This window comes from Manis pentadactyla, chromosome 3, assembly GCF_030020395.1.
Source record: "Manis pentadactyla isolate mManPen7 chromosome 3, mManPen7.hap1, whole genome shotgun sequence".
NCBI classification, from domain to species: Eukaryota; Metazoa; Chordata; class Mammalia; order Pholidota; family Manidae; genus Manis; species Manis pentadactyla.
This window is the reverse complement of record NC_080021.1, coordinates 31,800,541-31,827,277: the sequence shown is the minus strand read 5'-3', so window position 1 is coordinate 31,827,277 and position 26,737 is coordinate 31,800,541. Positions and strand designations below refer to the sequence as shown.

Sequence of the window (26,737 nt, the reverse complement as noted above, 5' to 3'; positions counted from 1 at the left end):
GGTGCTATCCAGCAACATGCTCATCCTGACAGCCTGATTCACTCACTTTCATTTGCTGGTAAATTATCAGGTTAGTTATTAGATCATAAAGGCAGACAATTTTCAAAATAGATCCTGTGGTTATAGCCACTAGTTTTGAGATATTATTTTGTAATGTAAACTTACTACCTTGAAACACACAATTTTCATTCTTTAAAAGACACAAAACATTTGCAGTTACAGTTTAACTGCCTGCATAAAAAAGGAGACTCTAGAATAAATCAGACAATCGCTAAAAATCCATTGTTACCTCATGATGCCTTTGATCTGTGATAATTATGTACTCTGAACTGGAGGGACAGTTTGTTCTATACTTTATTGCTATTGGAACTCAACATATTGACTCGTTTGTATGTGCAGGGCCTAGGGTCACTTTGTTCTGGTGCTTTTCTAACTTATCTTCTGCACATCTGAAAAAGATTAGAAGACTCATTCAGGGTGTCCAGCAGCTGCATTCAGGACTGAGTAACAGGATGGTGAAAAATGTATATGCTACTACTCAACTATTTTGGTTTGTTATTTCTAAAGCTATAAACTATTTTTAGTTTGGCTAATGCAACGTAAAATCCATGTACTTTAAGGGATACACAGAAAAGTCAACTTTACTACTTCCCTATTTACTGCACAAGATAAAAGGAAAGCTGGAGACCCGAAAACCCCCCATTTATCCAGTACTGGCAATGAAGATACAAGGAAAGAGAGGCACTTTTCATTCATTTCCTTTGAACAGTGTATGCAACTAGGTTATTGTTGTTGGGGCTGTGGTTGGAAGCTCTCAGATTACTAAAATCATGGAAAGAGAGTACTTAACCTAAAAACATAGGCCCTGAGTCAGCCAGCCAGGGTTCAAATCCTACCTCTACTGCTTAGTAGGTAGGTGGGGGACTTTGGGCAAGTCACCTCGCCATTCTGTGCCTCCATTTCCTAATCTGTAAATGGAGATGATAATCATAGCACCAGCCTCATGAAGTTATTGTAAGCAAGGAATGCGTGTGTATAAATACCTGATTCATTATAAGCTCAGTAAAGGTTAGCTCTTACTATATTCTGCAGGGCTTGAAAAGACAACTTTTATTATACCATACATTTCCTTTGTAGAAAATTTAGAAAATAGCAATGATCCAGAGGGGAAAATGCAGTCTGTAGTCTGTAGCTACAGTTAACCTCTTGATATACAACTATTCAACATCTGTAGTTAATAGGTTATTATATAACCTAACTGTTTTTTAATGTGGGGATGTCTTTAAAACATACTGCATTTTACTTTTATTATGTCAATGAATATGTATGCTATGTCCACTTTCTCTATTATTACTAATGCACACTATGGGCCAGAAACCATCCTAAGCATCTTTTACAGGTCAACTTACTTCTTCTTCATGACAGTACAGCCCCTATGAGGTAAGGACAATTACCAGTCCCTCTTACAGATGAGGCAAAGAAGTTGAGTGATGCATGCAAAGTGACACAACTAACAAGAAGTGGAGCCAAGCCTGGAACTCAGTCTGACCCCAGGGTCCCTGTTCTTAAACACAGGCTTACTGTTCAGTGGCTATCTTTGGGTTTACAAATTTATATCCTTGTCTATTTATCTGTTGAGAATAAATTCCTAAAAGTAGAATTTTTAAGTCAAAGGTTATGCTCAATTTCAAGACTTTTAATATATATTCCATAGGGATTTTCTGGATAGCATTAACCGAAGGCAGTTTTTATTGGTCAAGACAGTGTTTGCCTCCATCGGCCTGTGTGTGGATCACCAGTTAGTAATATCTGATGTTACAGGGAATACTGCAACAAAGCATGGGAAATAAAATCTTGCCATTGAAAAGATGGGCTGTAAAATGGAAAGTTTTAAAATATGCATGTCCAAGTCATCCTCATCAATGATCTGGTGGTTTTTGCTTGGTAGCACTGCTGGATTTTCCTAAGAGGTGTTACTTTTATTCATGACATTATGGTAATACATATTCTGTGCATGTGGTATATAAGATACAAAATGTAAGGTAAGGTGGGAATACATAAGGAAGGAAAAAAAAGGAAACAAAAATATATGCACAGAAACTGATAATGAGACTAATTTTTTTAAAACACTCCCGGCATCCTAGCCTCTTAGGACATTATTAATTTTGCCTGCTTTCAGGAGATGGCAGAGTCCTCATACATCAGAACATCATAAGCCTCTGAGAACACAGCAATCCTGCTGTCTACTAAGCTGTATTAAGCCATTCTAAACCACTGACTGGAGCTACTCCAAACGTTCCTTTACCCTTTGTCACCACAAAGCTATCAGATTAATTTCAGGTTGGCCACCTATATCCCCACCTCAAACAGAGGTAGCAAATGAAAAAAAAAAAAACAGCTCCCCATCACTTCATCCTCCCCTCCCCCATCCCCACACACAGATACACAGATCTTCTATTTAAAGGTCTCTAGGGAGCAGAGAGGAGCCATTTTCACTGAAGCCAAGCAGAGCTATTAAGAAGCAGCTGGAGCAGTGGACACATGTAATTACAGAAGACACTATTAAAAGAAACCACTCAAAAGTGGATTCAGTAGAACTGACTCTTAACTGCAAAGCTTTGAGGGACCCAGTCAATGAATCCAAGTAACACTTCATAGCCTAAGGAGGATTTTTGTTTTATTTTGCCTGAAACTCCTGTAGGTGTTTATCTTAGAAAGGGGATATTTTATCAAAAGATCAATAAATTGATTGAAGACATAAACATATATGTATATATACAGATATTCTTGAATTTTAGAAGTCTTTCTGAAAATTATATCATTTTCACTTATGTCATAATTGCAGAAAGTAGTTATCTTCATTCTGATTGATATTCAATGATGAAACTGCCATGAAAAAGCATATGTATAAAACATTAAAAACAAAAGAGAAGCTCAGATTTAGAGTATTTAGAATTCTGTAAATAATTTTGTATTGATAAATCTAACTACATGAAAATAAAACTGTTTATGGGAAAACAGCAAAGTCAAATACAAATAAGATGAAAGAAAATATTTACAATATATGACAGACAAAGGGCTAAACTCCTTAGTTTATCAAATGCCCACATGAATTAGAAAAAAAGAAAAAAACCTAACAGAAAAATGGGCAAAAGACATGAACAGGCAGATGGCAGACAAAGAAAGTAAAACAAACAGCCATATAATGAAAAGTCATATGATCTCACTTATAACATTAAAAATGTAAATGAAAAGAAAGAGATTTTTTTCAGCTACCTTGGCCAAAAACTTGAAAAAAATTAAAGTCTGATAACACTTTTCTGTTAAGCGTTTAGGGAAAAACACTATGGTAAGAATTGGCCAGATGAGTTGATGCACATGCATAAAAAGGTAAAAAAAAAACTACTGCTAAGAATTTTTCCTGCACAGAAACATCCAAATAGACAAGCTAATTGTCCATCAGAACAACTGGTTAGGTCAGGTGGTACAATAACTTAGAAGAATACTCTGCAGTCATGAAAAGGAGTGACATGAGCCTGTGTGTGCCAATGTGAAAAGATCAGAAAAGCCTGTTATTAGATAAGGAAATCAAGAGGCAGAACAGTGGATGTAGTATGCCTGCTTTTGTGTAGTAAAATTTTAAATAATGTATAGCCTGCTGTAGGCATAGATTGTTTTTTCTGAGGGATAAAAAAGATCTGTTAATAGTGGTTTCCCTTGGGAATGGGGCAGTAGGAGTATAGAGAGATTCATTTTCATTTTATATATTTGTATCTTACTTTGGCTTTCCTATTTTCTATTTTCCATTTGGCCTTTCTAACCATATATATGTCACTCTTATTATAAAAAAATATAAATAGGGGTACAGTGTAATTATGGAAAATTGTTTTTTTTCTTTTCACTTTAAAAATCTTAAATATTTAAAGGGAAGTCATTTTATAATCAAAACGGAGGCCTGAGAGGACTGAGAGGGTCAAGGACAGCTCCACCTCATTCATTCCTTTGTCTCAGGCTGCCTCAGCTGCCTGTCCCAGCAGAAACACAGGCAGTGAGTCCACCCGCCAGCCAAGAGAGTTGATGAAAGAATGATTAACAAAGAGGGTGTAAAAAAACTTCAAGAAAGGAAGAGGAAATTAAATTTTCTGACCAGGAAAAAAGCTTATTAATTTTCCACAGGAACCCAGGATGCCTCTAGTCTCTCTCTGCTTCATCCTCAGGGAAAGTTAAGGCTATACACTGGCCAACTGACTAGAGGATGGGAAGGAGAATGGGTTCCCTTTGAATTTGTGAATGACCACTTAACCTCTCTGGGCCTTCCCTCTTCATTAGTAATAACTACGTGGCCTGTTAACTTACAGAGATGGCCAAGAAGAGAACACTATGGAAAGAGATCAACCAGTGTAATCCAAGGCCAGTCAAACTTCACTGGGGTCGTCCAGCCCCAAGGCCATGCACTACCCAGCATCATCAGAAGGAGGCACCAACCTTCATATCCACAGCCCAACTAGATCTACCTAAGGAAGGTGCTGTAAAGCTGGGCTCCATCTCTCACTAGCTGTGTGTTCTTAGCCATGTGTTTTTGTCTTTTCCAAGTCTTAGTTTATGTATTTATGTATATATACACATACATGTGTGTGTGTGTGTGTGTGTGTGTGTGTGTGTATTTAAAAGCCTCCTAATTTATTCTTTAGCAAAAATTTATTGTCTGCTATATGTCATGTGTCAGGCCCTGCTCTAGGTGGATAATAATTTCTACCTTATAGGCCTGATATGAAGTTGAAATAATGAAAAGTGGAATGCATGGCAAGTGCTTAATGAGCTCATAAATATAATCTTATAATTATTATTAATAATGCAATGATTCCTAAACCATACTGTTCATAAGGATCACCTGGGATTGCCAGGCAACACACACAGAAATTCTAGTTCAGGCCTCGGGGACCCTGGAATCTGCATTTTTAATAATTCCCCCAGATGACTGCACAGCCGGTGGTCATGGACCATGTTGTGTGGAGACCTCCAAAGATAAAGAGCATACAGAACCTCTCTCCAGGTGTGGTCTGACTGCAAGGGCTTTCTTCAGTGTGAAGTGGAAGGTGAGTGAGCAGAAGTTAAGGCAGACAGGCCACCAGTTAAAGATGTTATCTCAATGGCAAAGTACACAGAGGAGAAGAGTTTCAGTTACAGAAGGACCTGTCCCCTCACAGAAGGATCTTCCTGGGCTACATGTACTCTCAGAGGGTTGGAAGGGGAGATGGGGTCATACAGAAGGCACAGGTCATTCTGAAGGAGCCCAGTTCCAGCAAGCTCATGCACATGCATATTGGTTTGGACAGTTGGCAGGATACCTAGCAGTTTGAAGTCCATGGTTCAAAGTCCTCATAATCTGTTCTACAGAGGAGGGGCCAACCAGTTCGGAGTTGGAGGTATGAGATCCCATTCAACAAACAGAAACACCTCACAGGCCAGCCTGCTCTCACTCTGGGTTATGCCGGCAGCCTTTGACGTGGTGGACGTGTCCAAGGCTGCCATGCTGACTGGGACCAAAGGAGCCATGCCAGCCCGCGCTGCCGCCCGCACCGAACCAGCATCGGGCACAAGCCCTGGGGCAGACAGCCCTGGGGGCAACGCTCTCACCCACTGCCTTCCACTGACAGGTCTGGTCAGGTTTGCATCCATGTGGCCTCAAGCTTCATTCTAACTGATTATCTTGGGGGCCTGGTAATAACAAGAGCAAGTCCTCCCTGAAGCATTTTCCAGACTCTTACAAATTCCCTATCTTTGACTTTTTGTCAGGCTTACTGAACTGAACTCAATTTCTGCCCCTTTAAAAAAGCTAGCTGGAGAGCCTGCGGCTTCTATTTAAGGAGAAATGTTTACCCAGTGTTTACCAGATTCAGGTTCTGGGAGGAAAACCTAAATCAGGGAAAAGCAGCCCTCAAGGTCTGGGGCAGGGTTGTCACTTTAGGGGGAGTTAACAGGAAAGGAACGAGGTGCTGAAGACGTGGGAGAGAGAAATGGGGGCTGTCATGCCACCAACATGAAAAAGTCAGAGGGGGGCGAGTAGTAGGTCTGCCCGGAATATAAGGGAGAAGGCAAGGATGGGTCTTTTCTGAAGCCACCTCATTTCCCACTCTTCTCAGCGCAGTGGTGCTGTCTGCAAGCCATTTCGGGCACAAATGGAATGAAAGCACCCACTTGCCAGGGAAAAGACGACACAGTTTACTGCTTGCTGCAGAGATGTGCAACGGGGCTCTAAAACAACATGCTCTTGTTAGGTTTCGTTCGATCTCACTTCTGTCTGTAAGCACAGTTGTTTTTTTTTCTTCAAGTTAACTCTAAGCCCTAACAGCTCTGACTGCCTCCACTCCCCCTGGGTGTGTCACAGCCTCCAGGGCTTACCCCACAGTGTCTGCCCTCCACACACTGGGTCTTCCTCTGCGATCATGACCCACACTGCCTCTCCCCTCACTCCTGGCTCAGTCCCCTGACTTTCTCAGCAGCACGGCCTCGCCTTCACTCCATTAAAACGGTCTGCTAGCAGTCCCATCACTGGACCCTGTCAGCACTAGGCCACGCTCCACTTACAGTTTCTTGTCTTTACACCTTGGTTCATGAATTATCTATCACCTTTCTCTTTCTTGCCTTTTCCATCTCCACGAAGTCGCTTCTCTTTGCCTTTTATGAGATAATATGGTAGAACAACCTCAGTTTCTAGCTGTGTGACCTTGAGAAAACACTTAACCTTTCTGTGCCTCACTCTCTTCTGTGAAACAGAGTTGTAAGGATTCTGTAAGTTAATATTTGTAAAACATGCAATAATTAGTGCCTGGCACTCAGTAAGCACTTTAGAACAGTGGTATTATTTTTGTTTTCCTTTTCACAATCACGCTCTCTGAACACAGCTGGGTCCTAACGTCTGTGAGACCAAAACCAGGGAGAAGGACTTGGCCCAGAGACAAGGAGTGACGTGGGGCTGCCCTGGAGGGTGTGAGTGGCAGGCATGAATTCAAAACAAGAATGAAAATAAACAGAAGAGGGTTCTGACAGAGAGTGGTAAAGAGTTTTCCTCCTCCCTCTATATTATAAATCAATGAGTACACTGATTGAACTTGCCCAGTTTCATGGAAAGCCTGAAGCACATTCAACAATAGAGAACTAATCACTGAACTTTCTCTTGGGGTCTGTGGGTTACAAATAACACCCTGTTGGAGACAGCATCTCCATGCGGGTTGAGATTTCATTAGTTCTTTTTTCTATGTCCCCAGCTCCTTGCACACCTAGCAAACATCAGGCTGCGACGTGGATCTTGCCTTAAGAGGCCAGTGCCTTAAGACAGACATAAATTAGGTGCTGAAAGGCCAGCAAAGGGAAACGCTGTTCCTGCTGGGAGGATTAAGATTCCACGGAGGACGCTCACTGAACCGAAGCTCTTCATGACTGTTAAGCAGGAGGAGCTGAGGAGCTGCGCAGACGGGTGTTGGGTGAAGGGACAGCACATGGAGGCAGTGGCGCTGGAAGAGGAGAAGCAACAGCGGGAATGAGGCAACGAGGGCGATGCAGCAGCAGGTGCTGAAGATCTTGTGTCTTATACAACACACAGGTTTGTTATCTTTTCTAAAATTCCTACCTTTGCTTCTCTGAGAAACATGTAACTTTTCTCAGAGAGGTGGGTATCAAAGAAAAGGAAGCACGTGTTTTTCCTACCTTAGTGCCACTACAGCCATAGTTTTCTTTAGTGACTTTCCGACAATCCTCAAAGGTCTTTGGATGGCCTCCCTCACTGATCTCTGTTTCTAAGCTGGGCCAGCAGTGATGAGACGTGGAAAAAAATGGCAAAGACCTCAAGTCATATAGCACTTCGAGGATACCAAGCATGAACCTGGAGAGTGGCATTTCATTACATTCTCTGCAACCCGGAAAGATATTTTCTCTCCTTTTAAATATGAGTCTCAGATGCACAGAATTGAATTAATCAAATTGCTTGTTTCCTGACCCACTCTCACCATTGGCCCTTGTAAGACTATCCTTTTATTTACTGACTGGTTTATTCATTTATGTATTTATGCTTTTATTTATTTATTTACATTTAATATTACAATAAATGAAGAAACCACCACCCCTCACAAAAATTAGAACATCAACACTTTCACATCCTCATCCTACCTCTTGTTCACCATCTCCTTGCTTTCATTTACACAAAGATTTATCATATCTAAATGTATTCCTAAAAAGTAGATATTTTTTTGTTTTCTGTTTTGTCTATTTTTCACTTTTTAATAAACAGGTTATCATGATGTATCTATAACCTTTAGCAGCAATTCTCAAATCATATTGCTAAAATTGTCCATCTATTTGTATGTACTACCTTCATTAAACTATGTAATATTCCATTGTATAACTTATACCATAATTTATTTCTTCAGTCTCCTGATGATGAGAAAATGAGTTGGATTTATTACAGTTACTCATCTAGCAAGATTTTCCATTTTGATAAAATCTATTTTCATTTCCAGAAGTACAACTTTCCCCAAGAAAAAAACTGGAAGAGTACATCTGCTTTTATGTAATGCGTCCTGTAGATAAAAAGCAATGCTCAGTGGACCATCTGTCCTTACACACCTTTCCCTCTCACTGTTATGGAGAATCAAGAGGTAAAATAAAACTAGAATTTCTGTTTTACCCTATTCCAGTTTTAGGATCCAATATACCTTAAGGTGATCCTTCATCCAAGGGTCATTCTGACCCTGAGTAAACCTAAAAGATCAAGAATTAAGTGATGGCCTCTTGGGTTTTGTTTAGGTCACTCCATGACCTTGCCCCTTAGCCTTGGCAGTGAGGCCAGCCCATGAACATGAGAAGCTGGCCCAGAGTCACTGGACCACGTATTTACCTCACTGAGGGGAAAACCCTTGTACCAGGGTGGGGAGGAGGGGAGATGGCTGGCGGCTTCCTCATGAGTATATGCTGGTGTTTAATGAGGCCAGAATTTGGTTAAATACCTAGTTCTAAGTCCCAACATTGGGTTTGAGCCTGGGATTTAAGTCAGGCAGTACCCGCTGTTTTGGAGAAGGGGAAGTGATTGTGTGAAGTGCCTTTATTAGAAAGCAACTGCCCTGCTTTAGAAATGTTAAAATCAAAGTAAAGATTTCTGTCTTTTGATTTTCATCTAATCATCTCTATGTCAAGCTGATGGACTTCAAAGTTTGTTACTTCCAAGTTTTTGTGGAGTTAAATGACTAGGTCTGTGAGTCAGGTCAAGAAGTTGTAAGATAGATTTTCAACTATCCTGTGCTTCTAAATTCAGTAATCATCTTCTCACTCCTCTATGACAGTGGTTCTCAAAGTGTGGTCCCAAGCCAGCAGCATCAGCATCGCCTGGGACCTTGTTAGAAATGCAGATTCTTGGGCTCCACCCCAGACCTACTGAGACAGCAGCTCAGAGGCAGGAGTGAGGCCTGTCAGGTAGGTGAACACTAAAGTTTTTTGTTTTGTTTTGTTTTTTCGATACATACAATAAAATGGATGAATCTAAAGTGTGCAGCTTTACTGTACACACTCATGAAACCTTCACCCAGATCAAGATACCAAATACTCACTGATTTTTTTCTTCTTCACGTATCTCACCCATCCTCCAGGCCCTCCCTTCTGGCAACCACCCGTCTGTTCTCTGAGTTTATTTCTGTTTGTTAATTAGTTCATTTGTCTGAACCACTGGTCTAAGACACCCTCTGACTGAGATCCCTCATATGTCAGCTTCCCGAATGGCTACCTCTGAGAAACAGCAGCAGGCCTTGACTGTGTCTTAAAATGTAGCTGCATGCTCTGGTATACATTCTGGGAGTCATTTTTATAAAATTTGAGATGAATTTCTTAATTTACTTGGCATAAATCTGAGTGTTACTAACCATACTTCATATAACTCACAAAATACGTATTTCCCAGCTGTGGTTTAGAGCAAGCTCCAGCATTACTGGGTTCTGAGTTCAAATATTCAGTCTTTCATTTAATGACAGTGTGACCTCATGCAGTCATTTAACCTCTCAATACCTGTTTCCTTACTCTAAAAAGGAATCAAAAGAATGCCTCTCACATGGAATCATTGTGAGGATTAAATGACATAATGGGGACCACTGCAAGTGCACAATAAACATTCATCATTATTATTATTGGTTTACTTATCCATGTGTTTGGTATGTGCTGTTATATGCTAAGTTTCTCTTAAGAAACGTATATGGGCACCGTAAATGTGGTCTTTTTTTTGAAGTATTGTGACTTAAATAAGAAGGTTAAGTGTTTACTTTATGACTAAACTCTAATAGAAGTGTTAAGTTGATTACAGATTACTGACTTCTCTCAGAAATGGCTTGTTATGCTCACAGCCTGTTCACAGTGCTTGACATGTATTCTCATTTAACCCTTACATCAAGCCTGTGAGACAGATCCAAATTGTATTCCTACTTTACAGATGAGAAAAGGAAAGAAGAGGTAAGCTGCTCAAGGTCACACAGCCCATAAGCAGTGAAGCTGGGATTTGAAGCCAGGCATACTGGTTTGAGAAATACCACAATAAATGCATCACCATACTCCTTCAACACTAAGAATGTGTATTGGCATGGAACTTCAGGAGCTGGGGAAATTTCATTTTCCCCCTAAGTGTCTACTTGCATGCTCTTGCAAAAGGCTTGATGAAACCTTTGAAAATTCATTTATAATCTGCAGCAGGGGTCTTAACAAGATTATCACCACTCTACTCTGCTTATCTTACTGAGAAGAAACAATTAGTGAACACAGACCACCCCAGCCAGGAGACTGCTCTTTTTTTTTTTTTGTACATGAACCCTTGGGGCTGAGCCACTCACCTATTTCAACAGAGATAACAGACTGAATCTTCATTCTTAAATGAAAAGTTAACATGCTGTAAATACACTTAAAAGAAGTATTGCCATTTTAAAACATTTCATAGCAAGGGGTTTTCCTTATATAGTCTGAGGACTGTGTGCATCAGTGTCACCTGGACCATTTGTTGAAAATACAGATTTTTGACTCAGACCCCAGATCTGCTGACTGAAATCTGTTCAAGTCATTCCCATAATCCACATTTTTATGAACTGCCCAAGTGATCTTTTACACATACTAAAGTTTGAGAGCCACTCTAATAAATCAATAACTGGTTCCTGTTTTCAATATTTAATGTAATTGCAGCCACCTGCTCAAATCTGTTTGAAGACTCTGTGATCTGTCTGCTTCTTCCCATCCTGATGCTCCATCCCAGGCCATCATCATTTCTACATCAGAACAGCCACACACTGGGTCCCAGCTGCTCAGCGGGGCCCTGAGCACTCCATCTTCCACACTGCTCCAAGCAAAATCTGATTAGGTGACTCCCCTGTTGAGCCTTTCATGGATCCCCACACCCCACATCCATAAGATCAAACCTAAATTCTTGGCATGATTTGCTAACTCTTCATGATCTCTCCTGCTGCCACCATTGCATCCCAGACCTAGAACCATCACCATTTCGAAGGTGGCACAATGCTTTGACTCTCAGTTTTTACACATGCTGTTCCCTCTCCCTGGATTATTTTCCTGTCCCTCTGGGCCTGGCTAACTACTCCCTGTTCTCCAGGTCTCTTTAGCCTCAACCTTCATTTCCTTCAGGGGGATGATTAGGTGCCCCTCTTTTAAGCTGTCACTCCACCCAGAATTTAACAAGCATTTATCATATTAAAGCTGTAACTGCCTATTTGCCAGTTCCTAGCACACAGTCAGCTCCTTGAAGGCTTGCTCATCATTGTATCCCTGGGCCTAATGCAGCATGTAGCACACAGTACATGCTGTAGCCTTGAAACATTTCACACTGTTAAAGGTACCCCACTCTTGGCCCCTGGAAAGGCTCCCTACTGTGTTACCTTCCTCTTTCTCTCTCTTTAGGTTGGGTTGACAGACTGGTGTTATTTACAACCAGGATAAATATTCCATCCTCCATCCCATATGCCAAGATTACTTAAAATTCAAGTTTTCAGCTCAAAACTTAGCATGCAAAAACCAAAAGGCAACTAGGAGCCAGGAAGAGTTCATTATGAACCAGATATGAAAAACAATTCTCACTTCTTTTTCTGGTGATGTTCTGACTGGCCGCCATATAAATCACATATGTGAACTTCAATTGGCATTTACTCAAAACACCTAGGAGAGTCTGATGAACAAGGCTGACTTGTGCACTGGATGATAACAGCACAGTTCAGTACCCAAAGGATGCTGACTAATGGATTGCTTGTCACCTCGAGGGAAATCTCCAGTAATGTGTCACCTGGCTCCATCCTCATCCTTATCCTATTTAACATGCTTTATTAATGACATGAACAAAAACACGGAAGGCATGGTGTTGATGGCAGACTGCAGATTGATTACACAGGCCTTGAAGGGATAACTAATAAGACTAATGACAGAGTCAGACAATAATGATACTAGCCACTGTGTATGAAAAGGCAAATCTGCCAAGAGCCATATATCTGCAATTTCCTTTAATCCCTCCTCTTAAAGACACACAGGGTGTAGACCAGGAAACCGAGGTTCCGAGTGGTGATGAGACTTGTCCCAAGCCACAGAGCTGGTAAACAGCGAGCTGGCTGGTCTGACTCCACAGTATGCTTCCCTCTTTGTCCACTGTGCTCAGTACCTCATGATCAAAATTCACAAGGATCTAAGACCTGGAAACCAAGATGATAACATTCAATTTGGTCTGTTTAGAATGTGCCCTGAACCTTGCACATGCTAAGGCAGTGGGAAGGGCAGGGGACCAGCATGGAGACGCATAGTTTTGATGTTATGTTCAAAGATCCTTTCAAGAGGAGATGAGGTCCACAGACAAACAACAAGGCTACCAGAGGACCTGCTGAGAGCAGTACCAACAGCGGGCACCAAGGGAACCCAGAGCAAGGAGGGATACTCATGCTCAGGGAACAGAAGAGGCCAGGGGCAGAAGTCATGGAAGAAATACCCCTGAGATGGGCTTTAAGCACCAGGCAGAATGTGAACAAGTGTCAGGGGTTGAGCCAGCTCAGGTAGAAGGGATGGCATGAACTGAAACATGGAGGAAGGAAAACACAGGGCATATTAAGAATATACTGGATCCCTTGCTTGGCCAGATGGGAAAATGCAGCCAGAAAGGTGAGTTGTAGCCAGAGAGTTGAAGAATGTGAATGCTGTGCTAAGGACATTTACTCTGAAGGCAACAGGGAACCATGGTGAGCTCTGCTGGTGGGTACCGTACACAGACAGCTGCTTTATGGACATACTCTGGTAACAGTATCTGGAGGAGGGACTGGCGGCCGGAAGGCATAGCAGGGAGGTGACTTTTACAGTTCAGTCATACGGAAAGGGGGAGAGAGCCCTAACAGGGGAGCCCTTTTCCACATAGCTCTTAGGTTCACAAAGTTAACTGTAGTGGTTCAAAATCATCTAAAACTTGAGGTAGACAAAAGGATGTAAAACAGGAAAAGCATAAAACAAGTTAAACATAATGAAACACTGTCTTAAAAAAATAAAAAAAGACACACCACCTTATGTTACCTGATTGACTGTAGTGCTACTGATATAAAAGAACAATCAAATGGAAATTTGTATGTTTTCTGTACAATTAAAGGGCAGAAAAACAAACAAAACAGGAATTATCTCACTCAAATGGAAGGAAAATGTCTCTCATTTTGCCTGAGGACTATGTGAAAATTTAAATCTAATCAGAACAGACTGAGATACTCCACGAACAATCCTAAATTTGCCACCATGGTGTAATCAGTCTTTAATGCAAATATTTTATATTTGAAAGAAAGCACAAATGTCAATAAAATAAAACAAATAAACTGGGTAAATTCTGGCATCTGTACAGAGTGTTAGAACAAAAGCAAATGGAGAAGTGGAAGCCCTAGAGGAGTGTTTTAATTTAGACATGTGCTCAAGGAATTGAAATGAGAACTGGGGAAAGAAGGAATAATTAACTCACATAGAAATGCTTCTAGAAGGCCTGGCAACACAACAGAGAGAATGCTGGGGTAGGGAACAAGCTTGGAGGAGAGCAGGTGCAAGGCAGGTGGAACAGCTCCCCACTCTTGCCCTGGGACACCTGTTCAAGGTCCATGCCACCTCGCACCCACACCTGGAGGCACGCTCCCACTGTGGCCTCCTGGAGCTGGGGCCTGTGGGGGAGAGACAGGGCATTCTGCAAACCCCCTGAGTCCCCAGCAGCAAGCTCCAGCACTTCACTCACACCATTGTTTATCAACTGATATCTATTTGAACTCTCAAGCTTCTGAACAAAATGTTTTTGAATATCCCCCTGAAAAAGTTCTCTACTGATTCTTGTGTGGATTATGGCCTTTAAAAAGAATGAAACACTCAGGATGAGATTATGCTCTGCACACAAATTATGCTCTAAAATTCCCTGGGCTTGTTTAACAGAACCTTCTCCAGGATCTCCAAGTGAGTTGCTCTGGCAAGAAGCAGACATTCCCAGGCCAACCCTTTTCTTGCCCAGCTCCTCTGCCCCACCCCCTGCACAAGGTCACTCATAATCACGTGGGCTCAGTATTCTCGCTTCTCTCCACCCCTTTGTGTCCTACCCCCACCAATATTCTATGAAAAAACAAACCGGAATGAAAAATCAAAGCAGATTACTGCAAAAGTACGAAGTCCACTCACTCTTCAGGACTGCTGGAGAGTGTTTCCATGGCAGTAAAATGGAGAGGGTAAATAGGAAATGGTAGCTTAGAAATACCCCCAAACAATTAAATAATATGTGCCTAATTTCTCTAGCCTACATCTATATGCACCCCAAAGAGATAATACTAATGAGGCTCAAAAGGACAAACTAAGGTTGAATTTCAACGTCTCCTTGAAATACAGCATTACAAAAACATCTTGGAGGCTCTGGAGAATACCCATTCATTCACAAACATCTAGTGAGGACCTACTGAGTTCTAGACACTGTGCTAATGATGGAGAACACAAAGGCCAAAGGAACATGGCTCTAGGACTCTTAAATTTTACCCTAGTGTTCCAAGGTACTGTTAAGGAACCAAACCTAATGCCGTAAAATTATTTTTAAAGTGCCAGGAAAGGATAAAACGCACATTTCAATACAGTGGTTACCTCTGCGGGGAGGCAGAGAATGGGGTCTGGGAGAGCATGGAGCAGCTTCCGTGCCAGTAATTCTTGAGTAAAGGAGGGGTCACAAATGTTTGCTTTCCTAGTATATTACATAGCTTACATATATGTCATATGTGTCCTTGTTACACATCATATTTTACACATAATGTTAAAAAGAAATTGAGAAAACAGCTAAAATGAATTTAAAAGATAATAAAATTTTTAAGAAAGAGAGAAAGAATGAAAGACAGACAAACATGGTCCATGTCCTAGAGAGGGTTACACACTAGTAGAGGAAAGAACCATCTAAAAAATAATTATTAAATATAACATGGTTTTGTAAATATCATACATATAAACATAACAATAGGATTTTTTTTAACTGTGAAGAAATATATAGTATTTAAACTAACAGCAATGACATGTAGAGTTCAGATCCCCAAGTATCTTTGCCCTTAAAAACCTGTTTTTACCCTTTATAAGTGTCACTACAGCATTACTTGCCCTGGGAAGCTTTCCAGCCTCCCAAAGTCTGGGCTCCATGGGCCTCCTCTGTGCACCCTTGGGACCCCACCCTGTGCTTCTTGGAAACACGTCATACACATACAAGGAGCCCCTGTTCTATCACAGTGCTTGGCTCCCTGCCTGGCTCATCAATAAATACTCGATGAGAAACAAGCATTATTAGGTCCACTTCTGTTAAATGGTGGCAGAGACTGAAGGAAAAAGGGAGGTGGAAATGCTAAAGTTGGAGAATCCCATCCCAAACTCAAGAATACCCTAGCTTTGCAGAGACAAAACCCCTTTACTGCCCTGGTAAGGGGTCTTGGCAGTCTATGACCATGGCACCACCTGCAGATCCTAAACCATCGCTCCGTACACACTAGAGCCCTCAGCCTCCATGCTTCCACTCTCGGAGGGCAAAGCACTGGATGTTAGGCAGTAACCAGGGATCAGGTTCAGGCACAGCCTCCATCTCTCAAGAACAGTCAGGCCCGCCAGTAGTCTCGGCAGAAATCAGACCTTCCCGGCAGAGGTATGCAGAGCCTGCCTATCTCAGCCACAGGGGTCAGTACAAGAAGCCAAAGTCTCTAGAAGATCCAGTTTCCCTGAATAATGTTGCTGCCACACAAGACAAGGGAGCATCCCTCCTCCCTCCGAAACTGCCACAAACTCTCTCTGCTGAAAAAGGACTCAGCAAATCGAGCTGTTAATGGAGAGCTCAAACTGCTCCTCGGGTATCAACAAAAGAATGGGGTCCACAACTCCTGTCAGCAGCACTGAGTTCCGAACAAACCCTTGACAAATTGTGTGATTTGAGCATCAGAACATGTGCCTGTATGAAAAAATGATGGAAGAGAAAGTGGGTCACAGTACAGATAAGAGGTCACTGTCCTAGTGAGGATGATGCTAAAGATTTAATTTTTGCCTTGAAACATTACAACAGAAGGCTTATTCTAGCTGGCCTATCAAAAATAGTGTTTAGCAAAATATACTTAGTAATATATATTTGGTTATACATTTATTCCCAAGTTTCCAACCTCTGAAGTGCTCATTTTAAATCAAAACCTACAAATGTCCTCCTCTTTTTTTCATTCGAGTGAATTGGTACAGTCCTTGCTCCACATGCCACATTCTTTCCAGGGCAAACAGATGGAAGGAAAAGAATGTGCCAGAAAGAAGGAATGGAAAATGAAAACCACATAAAAATAAAAATAAAGCTGCAAAATATAATCTGGGTCAACTCTTCATGTGTTTTAAAATCAGCACCAGCAGGGCTCTGCATATAGGGCATTGGTTTTGTATTTTTCTTGGCTCAGATGTCACACAGGATTAGTGCAAAAGGAAAAATCCCAGCATGGGGCCTATTTTGATACAGATTAATCAATCATTTCTCATCTCTTCCTCTCCCATCACTCCTCAAACTTTCAACTTAATGAAACTGCTTTCTTTTCAAAATATGTCATTTACTGAACTCTGAATGGAAATCCTTTCAGAAAAGGAAGTGAGCCTAAAATTTGAACCTAGATTTTCAATTGTCATATTTTAAATTCAAGTTATACTTATTAACTGCACTTATGCTATGGCCTACCCCTTTTATTTTATATACCTATTGTGGCATCCTAGATATCCATTAGTGATAGCAGAAGGAATTGGCAAACATTTTTATTATACACATGTATAGCCATTTGACAAAAACAGAAAGGCACATATTTGAAAAGAGAAAACCATTGTATAGCTCACATTTTGTTAGCTCAATTTTCATGTACATTGAGTGCCATTAATTCCCTTTAGAATACCAAGCCTGTAGGTTCTTAGTAAGTATTTGATAGGAAATTTGACAGACTAAATGGAACCAACCATTGTTCAAGCTATTAGCTGCAGCCTCCCCTGACTACACGACATTGTAGTATTATTGTAAAAATAATGGATGATGCTTATAGTGATCACAATACAATATCAGCTAATACTTATTGTAGGTCACGTGCCACTGATAATGTCATTGAATTTTCAAAGCAGCCTTATGTCATAGGTACTATTATTCTTCCACAGATGAGAAAATAGTTTCAGAGAAGAGATTCGTATATTTTGAGGTTAAAAAAGATCCCACGATATACTGATTTTCAGAGATGAGTAGGAGAATTTATGGCAGACACATTGAGAAAGGGAAGAGGGACTTACACTACTAATGAGGTGAAAACTTTGAGGAAAGCATCATTGGTATTATTTCCAGGTCTCCAAAACCATGATCACTACAGAAGGCCACACGCACCCTCATCTGTCTGTTGCCCCTTCAATGGATGGAAATTATATTTATAAAATATTAAGGCAATGACCTAAAGTTTGACCTCAGTGACAAAGTTAGAGCCGAAGCAGTCACCAGAACAGTCACATTCTCAAAGGGTGGCACCTTCTCACCACTGTGGCCAATTAAAGTTGAGCCATAACTAAGAGTTGGAAAAGATGACATCACACTGGCCCCTCTTTGCCTAAATGGTCAGTATGAGTACAGAAAATAAGAGGAATTTACAATCTAGCTTAACACTCTGTGCTCACTCTTTTCTATGATTAAAAATGAATATCCCTAATACCAAAACAGTACATATTTTGCCTTTTGTTTAGATTTACCAGATGCCAGCTATTTACTCTGGACAGTCTAAAAATCAGTATTTTACACAATTTCAAAGTTACTGAACTAGAGTTGGAGTTACCATATGTAAAAAAAAAAAAAGCAGACTTTGTTTCTGCTAATTAGTCTTAACACCACAGGCATTAATCATTTGCCCAGCAGATGAAAATCACTGTAAGATGGCTCATGTGTTTTACAACATTGCAAACCCAACCCTTACGCTCTTGGAATGTACAGTAAAGAGGAAGTGTTAGATCAAATCAGTTAATTGAAAAAAAAAAGCTCTTTCGTGTCCAAATTCCATGGACATGAAGAGTTTCAGAATTTCTACTGGATGCCACATGAGAAAAGTAAATTAAAACTGGTCAGAGAGATGTGCTCTGAATAATTTCCATGGTGACCTGGCAGACACGAGCACATGAGCTGGCTGTCTCTTGATAATAAAAACATTGCATCTTGGCCCACACAGAGGCCCAGTGCAAAGTGGGTGCTATGCCAATTAGTATTAATTGTGGCTGTGCTCATCTATTCCCATAGCACCCCACTGGATAAGGCCAGGCTTGCATATACAATTGCAACATGCAATGCTCAGAGTTAGCACAGGACTCTAAAATGTAAGCATTCATAGTTAATCTTTTTTGTTTTGGCTTTGAATTACACAGACTCAAAAATGACTAGGGGTATCTAAAACAATGTGTGTATTTCTAAAAGTTTAGTTATAGACTCTGCATTCAGCATATCTGAAAGGCAGAGTTGAAAATTTGCTTTTAGACTACATTTTTAGCCTACCACAACTAACTTTACACACACATACCCAGAGAGCATATTCTCTGTGATCCAGTATAATTATTTACTTACTGTGACTAAGTACTTACTTAGAAGGTAAGCTCCGTAGACTTTCATGGCAAATACTGCCTCTGCAAACAGCCTCCCACCACAGGCTGGGGTAAGTCTTGTGCAGAAATACAGTGTGTGCAGCTCATCTCCTGGTGGAGTACAGTATCAGAGTGGGGTATCCATGGAGACGAACCTCCTCCAAGTGCAGGGCAAAGAAGTTACTCTGCTGGGCACCATAGCAACAGGAGGCAGGGGGAAGGCCTGCCTATCAGGGAAGAGCCCAGGAGCTTCTCCCTGGTGACTGCAGCATTTCAAATGAACCATCGCCCTCATGAATGGACACAAAGCATTTAAAGAAACGCCAAATTGTCGAATAGAAGTATTCCTTTGACAACGTTGAAGCAAAACAGTCTTTCTATAATGATTATATCCCAATGGGCAAGAAAGAAATTACATTAAAACCCCACACACTCCTTAATTTAATGGCAAGCATGTGAAGCTTTGAGGAAAATGCTTGGTGTGCTCCATGAATTCCAGCTATTTAAATATGCAAGGCACTTCACAGTGTTGCCTGGGAGAGAGGATGGGGGGATCTCGTTACAAAGGGAGAAAATGGAATCAAGGGCTCTTTAGGACAACTGTCGACATATTCCTTCCAACTAGGTTTGCTTAAACATGTTTATTAAGATTCCATCAAAGCCCTCCATTATATCAGAATGATTCTGCTAATAATTAATAATTCAGAAGGCATCCCTGATAAAATAGAACCAATGCAGATGAGATGGCGAGTGGACATTCAAGTGCCTTGAAGTTGTGCTATTTGAAAACTTTCCTTGATTCTCATTTAGTAATAGTAATGACAGTGATCATTTATCAAGCACATACTACTTCCCAGGCAAAAACTCAGTTGAAACACAACTTCCTGCTAAATGCTGACCCTGATTTTTGCAAAGATACAGTATATGTGTGTTTCCCTCTTAGCACTATACAGTATTTACATGGTGCATATGCTCTGCTATCTACCTAATATATTTTATGACTCTCACGGCAACCTGAAAAAGCTAAGTATTAATTATTTCTGTATATTGTAAAGAAAACAAAAAAAGAAAACATTTCCTTCCATTACAGAAGAACCCCTTTTGTACACTAACTCCCCTCCCCCACTGCTTTGCAGGTGGCTGGGTCCACCCTATTCAGTGTCTAAATACAAGGTGATGTACCCCTCCTCCCACAATTACCTCTCAGAAAAGAAGAAATCCCTTACATTACAGCCTTTCCAAAGCCTCTTATTATAGAAGTCTCTCTCTTAATTACCTTCTTTGAATAAAAAGTACCATATAAAAAAGACACACCAGTCTGAGCTGTCCCCCATCAGTGCGAGTTTGGGCTACCTCCCGAGGTCAACTGATGGCATTGATGTAAATGAAGGGAGCCGAGAAATTCAAAAACAGATTTTGTAATTATTCCTGCAGTATGACTTCTCCAGGCTTCTAAAGATCACTTTAAATGGCAATACAGTCAATGGTTAAGTTGTAGAAACAGCAAAAACCCATATTCCTTACTAACTGAACTTGGGAAATAAATTGCTTTGGAGTGAAGAATACACACATATATCTCCAGAAAAATGGAAAAACCAGCCGCCTCTATGTTGTACAGCAGACGTTGTGACAACCTGCTTGTTGTCCCCCAATGTTCACCTCCACACTCCCTTTCTTCCATAAAACAGATGCCCACTTGACTAAGATATCCTGGGATATAACTGAAATGACATGTGCCACCTCTGTGTCCTGACCTTAAGATGGCAGGGTGAGTGTCCCCTCCTTCTTCTTCCTTCTGCCCTTCCGCCTGCCTGGCAGGTGACAGCCAGCCTGACAGAGCTGCCCTCTGGGCTGGATCACCTGAACGCCTATGTGCTGCTTAACAAGAGAATAAACTTCTGTCTGGTTTCAACCTTTGTATTATGGGGTCTCCTTTAACTTAACTTATACCCCCACAGTACCTGTATGTTTGCAAAAATGCCCAGGAGAGCCTCAGACACAGATTTAAAATTCCTTTATATCCAAAAAACTGGGTGAAGATGATTTGTCTGGGAAAAAGGAGCTCTGGGGATGAGAATGACAGAATACATTTTTTTTTATTAACTATGAATAAAAAGTCCATGTTTCTAAGTTAATAATAGAATATATGTAACTATGTTTAACTAATATAAATAAAAAATAGCACCAGGGGTACTAACTGTTTCATCCATATCTCTAAAGATTTACTTGAGTTAGCAAACGAAACAAAACATTTTTAATCTCATTTGGGAAATAGTAACCTTACAGTCTGGTCTGCCATCCTGTACCTTTCTTGTGCTGTATATACTTTTCTCTGTTTTCATTGTCTCCTGCCTAGGCTAAGCCATCTAAATTTAGCGTTTCTGCTTCCAGTTTCATCTCTTCATAATCCAAGCTCCACAGAGTAGCCAGAAGGATCCCAAACATATACATTAAATTATGTCTCTCTAATTAAAACCTTCCAGTGACTCCCCATTACTCTAACAGTACAGACCTCACCTGCCACCATTCTTTTCCCTCCCTAAGTCACTGCCCTACCTCTGCTCCCAAACGTCCTTAAGCATGCAGGAATATGGCTACTTCTCAGCTCAAAGGTCACCTCCCCAGACACTCTGCAGCCCTTGTAGACACTGTCTACAAGCTTTACCTTGTTCTACTTGTCACTATCTGAATGTGCCTTCTTTGTCTGCGTGGGTATCAGCCATCTACCCATGTTAAAGTTGGGCTTCTTGAGACAGGCATCTTGTCTATTTTCCCACTCCTCTATCCTTAATGCCTAGACCATGGTGTCAGCACAGAGTAAATGCTTCACAAACACTGGTTGAATGAATGAATGACAGCCAGTTAATGTACAGCCAGGACTCAAACCTAGGTTTAGCAGAAACCTGTCATATGTGGTGAAGTAAGGGTTCCCTTCTTTCCTTTAGATTCTTACATACAGGTCACCTGCTTGCAATGTCACAAACATCCTAGTCCGTGCGCTGCCGCTGCTGGGGTCCTAAGGCATTCCCTCACCTAACTGCGGGCTGCATTCACACGGATGACTTGTGCCCCCAGGGCTGCTATCAGACACAGGCTCAAGTGGTGGAAGGCTGTAACTCACTGAATTACTCAAATGAACATGCTATATTGTTAACGTAATTTTTTATCAATGACCCTACTGTACCACAAAGCACCACACAAAAAATTATGCTGACAATGAAGACAGAGAGGTCAGGATATTTAAAATCCCTCTGGCTCCTCTCCTGTCAGGGGCTTGATTCCCCTATGAAAGCGCACAGTTGCTTCACATACAGACTTAGAGTTCCCCACTGGGCCTGGGCACGCAGCCCTCCTCTTGGCCTTCCAGGATGTGGGAACAGTTCCAAGATGTTGCCAGAGTGAAGTATTTCACCTGCCTTGTTAACTCCCCTTATTCATGCCCAAACCTTTGCATGCAGTCTCTTCAATAAACTCTCCTCAATTAGGACACAACAAAGCTCACCCTAAAGCATATATCTGCATGATTTACAACTCTTGGTTTATAAGTTTGTGGGTAAAAGAAGTTTCCAGGTTTATTTCTCTTATGCTGGCAGTCGATAAATACATTAAACAGTGGGTGTGTGGTCTGCTGGAATGTCTGCTATGTATGGGAGACTGATAATGCTTTGTTCTCAACACACTGGAGTACTTAGGAAGCATTTGGCAGGCCCCCAAGTCAGTGGCTGGAACTTTTCATGCAATAAATCCTAGTAGACCTGGGATTTGAATGGCAGTTACCTTTGGGAAGAAGAGGATTATAATTCACTAATTTTGGGGGGGAAAGCAGTACAGGACCATTTGACTCCATGACATTGATTGGGGGCATCATCAAAAGCACAGATGGGAGAAAGGCATGAGTGTAAATATGTAACCCTGCCATAAAGATAAGTACCCAGGTCCACTCATCCTGTTTAAGCTTTACTTTACTGGTCTGTTTGGTTGAGGAGAAGTGATAGACTACACAATAGTCCTCCACAAAACACTCTGCTTTATCCCAAGTGAGTATGCTTTCTGTCAGGGTGAAAGTTCGTTCCAGAGATCCATTTCAGTATAAGAGCAAAAGCTCTTGTTTAAGGTGACAAAGTCTAATTATCTTGGTTTACAAAAGTATTCGTGATATTCTGGGCAGCATATAAAACATTTTAATAAGTAGGAAAGGACTAGTTAATGATTAAATGAACAACACTGAAGATCTTAAGATTCTTTTTGATGTTTACATCCTCATGGTTTATTTTAATGATCTGTACCCAAACAGACTTATGTGTTCAACTTTCTGAGTCTTACTGAAATTACACTGAGGTTCATTGATTTTATTATCAGCAACAGCCAGCATAATCTATATATGGACTATATCAGCTAACTTATAAAACTTAGTAAGAATTTCTAGGGCTCTATAAGAATTAAAAAGAATTCCTGACTTATATCAACACAACCTTCTCTATTGTCATACCCCCTTATTGCATGAAAAATTAACTCTTTTGAAGGCAGACCTTGCAATCAATGCAATGGTTAAGAGTTGGAAGCAAGACTACCCAATTTAAAATCTATTTACAAGCTGTGTGACTGACCTGAGATGAGTTACTTACCCTCTCTGTGCCACAGTTTCCTCACCTGTAAAATAGGGGATAATGACATTTCTTTCTTCTACTGATGTCAGGGTAAAATGAGTAATTTGGATTTTTGCCTGAGACAGTCAGTGCTCAATAAATATTGGCTAAAATTTTTTAAAATCCAACTTCAGGGTGTTATCCAGGCCCACAATCACACCTAATACATCCTAGATATTTTCATAAGGTTCTACTTCATTACTACTCTATGAAAATATTTCTAAAATGGCTAAGATATTTTCTGCCCTTATACACATCATTTTCTGCCAACTCCACCATCACAATGACTTAGTCTGTTTCTAGAACATGAATTACTGCAGTAAGTGCTAAAAAACATTTAAACACTTAAAAGGTTACTATGCCTTTTAGAAGTCTTTTATCTGTGTTTTCATAGCTTACTCTCTCTCTCCTCATTGTCAAGCCATCAGCTGTCAGTTTGTACAGGCACACCTTGCTTTATTGAGCTTTGCTTTATTGCCCTTTTTACAAATTGAAGGTTTATGGCAACCCTGCAGCAAGTAAGCCTATCAGTGCCATTTTTCCAACAGGCTTTGCCCACTTCATGTCTCCCTATCACATATTTTGGTAGCTCTGGTGATATTTCAAACTTTTTCATTACTATTGTTGTATTTGGTATGGTGATCTGTGATCAGTGATCTTTGATGTTACTATTATAATTGTTTTTGGGGGCCACAAACTATGCCCATATAAGATGGTGAATTTAATCAATAAATGTTGTGTGTACTCTACTGACTGGCATTCCCCCCAACTCTCCCCCTCTTCTCAGGGCTTCTTATTCCCTGAGATGCAACAGTAAAATTAGGCCAATTAATAAGCCTACAATGGCCTCTAAGTGTTCAAGTGAAAGAATAGTTGCATGTCACTCATTTTAAATCAAAACCTAGAAATGGCTAAAAATTTAAGCTTAGTGAAGAAGGCATGTCAAAAGCTGAGCTACACCTAAAGCTATCTCTCTTGTGCAGAACAGTGAGCCATGTTGTGAATGCAAAGAAAAAGTTCTTGAAGGAAATTAAAAGTGCTCCTTCAGTGAACATATGAATGATAAGAAAGGGAAACAAGTTTATTGCTGAGATGGAGAAAGTTTTAGTGGTCTGGATAGAAGATAAAACCAGCCACAACATTGCCTTAAGCCAAAGTCTAACCCAGAACAAGACCCTAACTCTTCAATTGTATGATGGCTGAGAGAGATGAGGAAGCTGCAGAAGAAAAGTTTGAAGGTAGCAGAGATTGGTTCAGAGGTTTAAGGAAAGAATCTGTCTCCATAACATCAAAGTGCTAAGTGAAGCACAAGTGATGTAGACATTGCAGCAAGTTATTCAGAAGGTCTAGCTGAGAGAACTCATGAGGCAACAGATTTTCAGTGTAGTTAAAACAATCTTATATTGAAAGATACCATCTAGGAACTCATAGCTATAGAGGAGAAATCAATGTTTGGCTTCAAAGCTTCCAAGGAGAGGCTGAACTCTCTTGTTACAGGATAAAGAAACTGGTGATTTTAAGTTGAAACCAATGCTTATCTGCCATTCTGAAAATCCTAGGGCCCTTAAGAATTATGCCTGCATTTTATAAACGGAACAACAAAGCCTGGATGACAGCACATATGTTTACAACATGGTTTACTGAGTATTTAAGACCACCATTGAGAATTACTGCTCAGAAAAAAGATTCCTTTCAAAATACGACTGCTTGTTGAGAATGCACCTGGTCACCTGAGAGCTCTAATGGAGATGTACAACAAGATGCATGCTTGTTTCCATGCTTGCTAATGTAACATCTGTTCTGCAGCCCATGGATCAAGGAGTCATTCCAACTTTCAAGTCTTATTATCTAAGATACATTTTGTAAGGCTTTAAATGCCACAGATAGAGATACCTATCTGGCCAAAGATAGGAAATGTATCTTTGATGGATCTGGCCAAAGTAAACTGAAAAACTTCTGGAAAGGATTGATCATTCTAGATGCCATTAAGAACATTTATGATTCATGGGAAAAGGTCAAAATATCAACATTAATTAATGAGTTTAGAAGTTGATTCTAACCCTCATGGATAGCTTTGAGGGGTTTAAGACTTCAGTGAAGGAAGTAACTGCAGATATGGTGGAAAGGGCAACAAAACTAGAATTTGAAGTGGAGCCTGAAGACATGGCTGAATTGCTGCAACTCATGATAAAACATGAACAGATGTGGATGAGCAAAGAAAGTGTTTTCTTGAGATGGAATCTACCAGTGAAGATGCTGTGAAGATTGTTGAAACAACAAAAGTTTTAGAATATTACAGAACTTACTGATAAAGCATGATAGGTCTTAAGAAAATTGATCCAATTTTAAAGAAAGGTCTACTCTGGGTAAAATGCTATCAAAACATATCACATGCTCCAGAGAAATCATTTGTGAAAAGACGAATCAATCAATGGGGCAAATTTCATTACTGTCTTATTTTAAGAAATTGCCACAGACACCCCAATCTTCAACAACGACAACCCTGGTCAGCAGCCATCAACACTGAGGCAAGACCCTCCACCAGCAAAAAGATTATGACTCAGTGAATGCTCAAATAATGGTTAGCATTTTTTAGCAATAAAATATTTTTTAATTAAGGTATGTACATTGGGTTTTTTTAAAGAGATTATGCTATTGCACACTTAATAGACTATAGTATAGTATAAACATAACTTTTATATGCCCTGGGAAACCAAAAAATTCATTCGACTCACTGTACTGTGATATTCACTCTACTGCAGTGGTCTGGGACTGACCCCGCAGTACCTCAAGGCATGCTTGTATTAACATTTACGGAGGAATTACTTTGTGCCAGGACCAATGTTGGGGACTTTACATTCATTACTCTATTTAATCTTCACAGCAACGCATTTTGCAGATACCAAATACAAAGTTTCAGGAACAAATGGCTGAAGAGT

General features: G+C 40.5%; 1 protein-coding gene across 12 annotated transcripts in view; it reads right to left on the bottom strand.

The window, feature by feature from the left end:
• Window positions 1–26,737, bottom strand: part of SYBU (syntabulin) — a 108,098-nt gene that overhangs the window by 13,609 nt on the left and 67,752 nt on the right. Inside the window, exon 1 of one of the 12 annotated variants that reach the window (XM_036876481.2) lies at window positions 19,153–21,129. The exons of the other annotated variants lie outside the window; for them this stretch is intronic. Within the exon in view, the coding sequence (XP_036732376.2) occupies window positions 19,153–19,180 (28 nt within the window). The 5' untranslated portion in view covers window positions 19,181–21,129. Of the gene's footprint in view, window positions 1–19,152; window positions 21,130–26,737 lie in introns of those variants that run through there. 12 annotated transcript variants of the gene reach the window in all.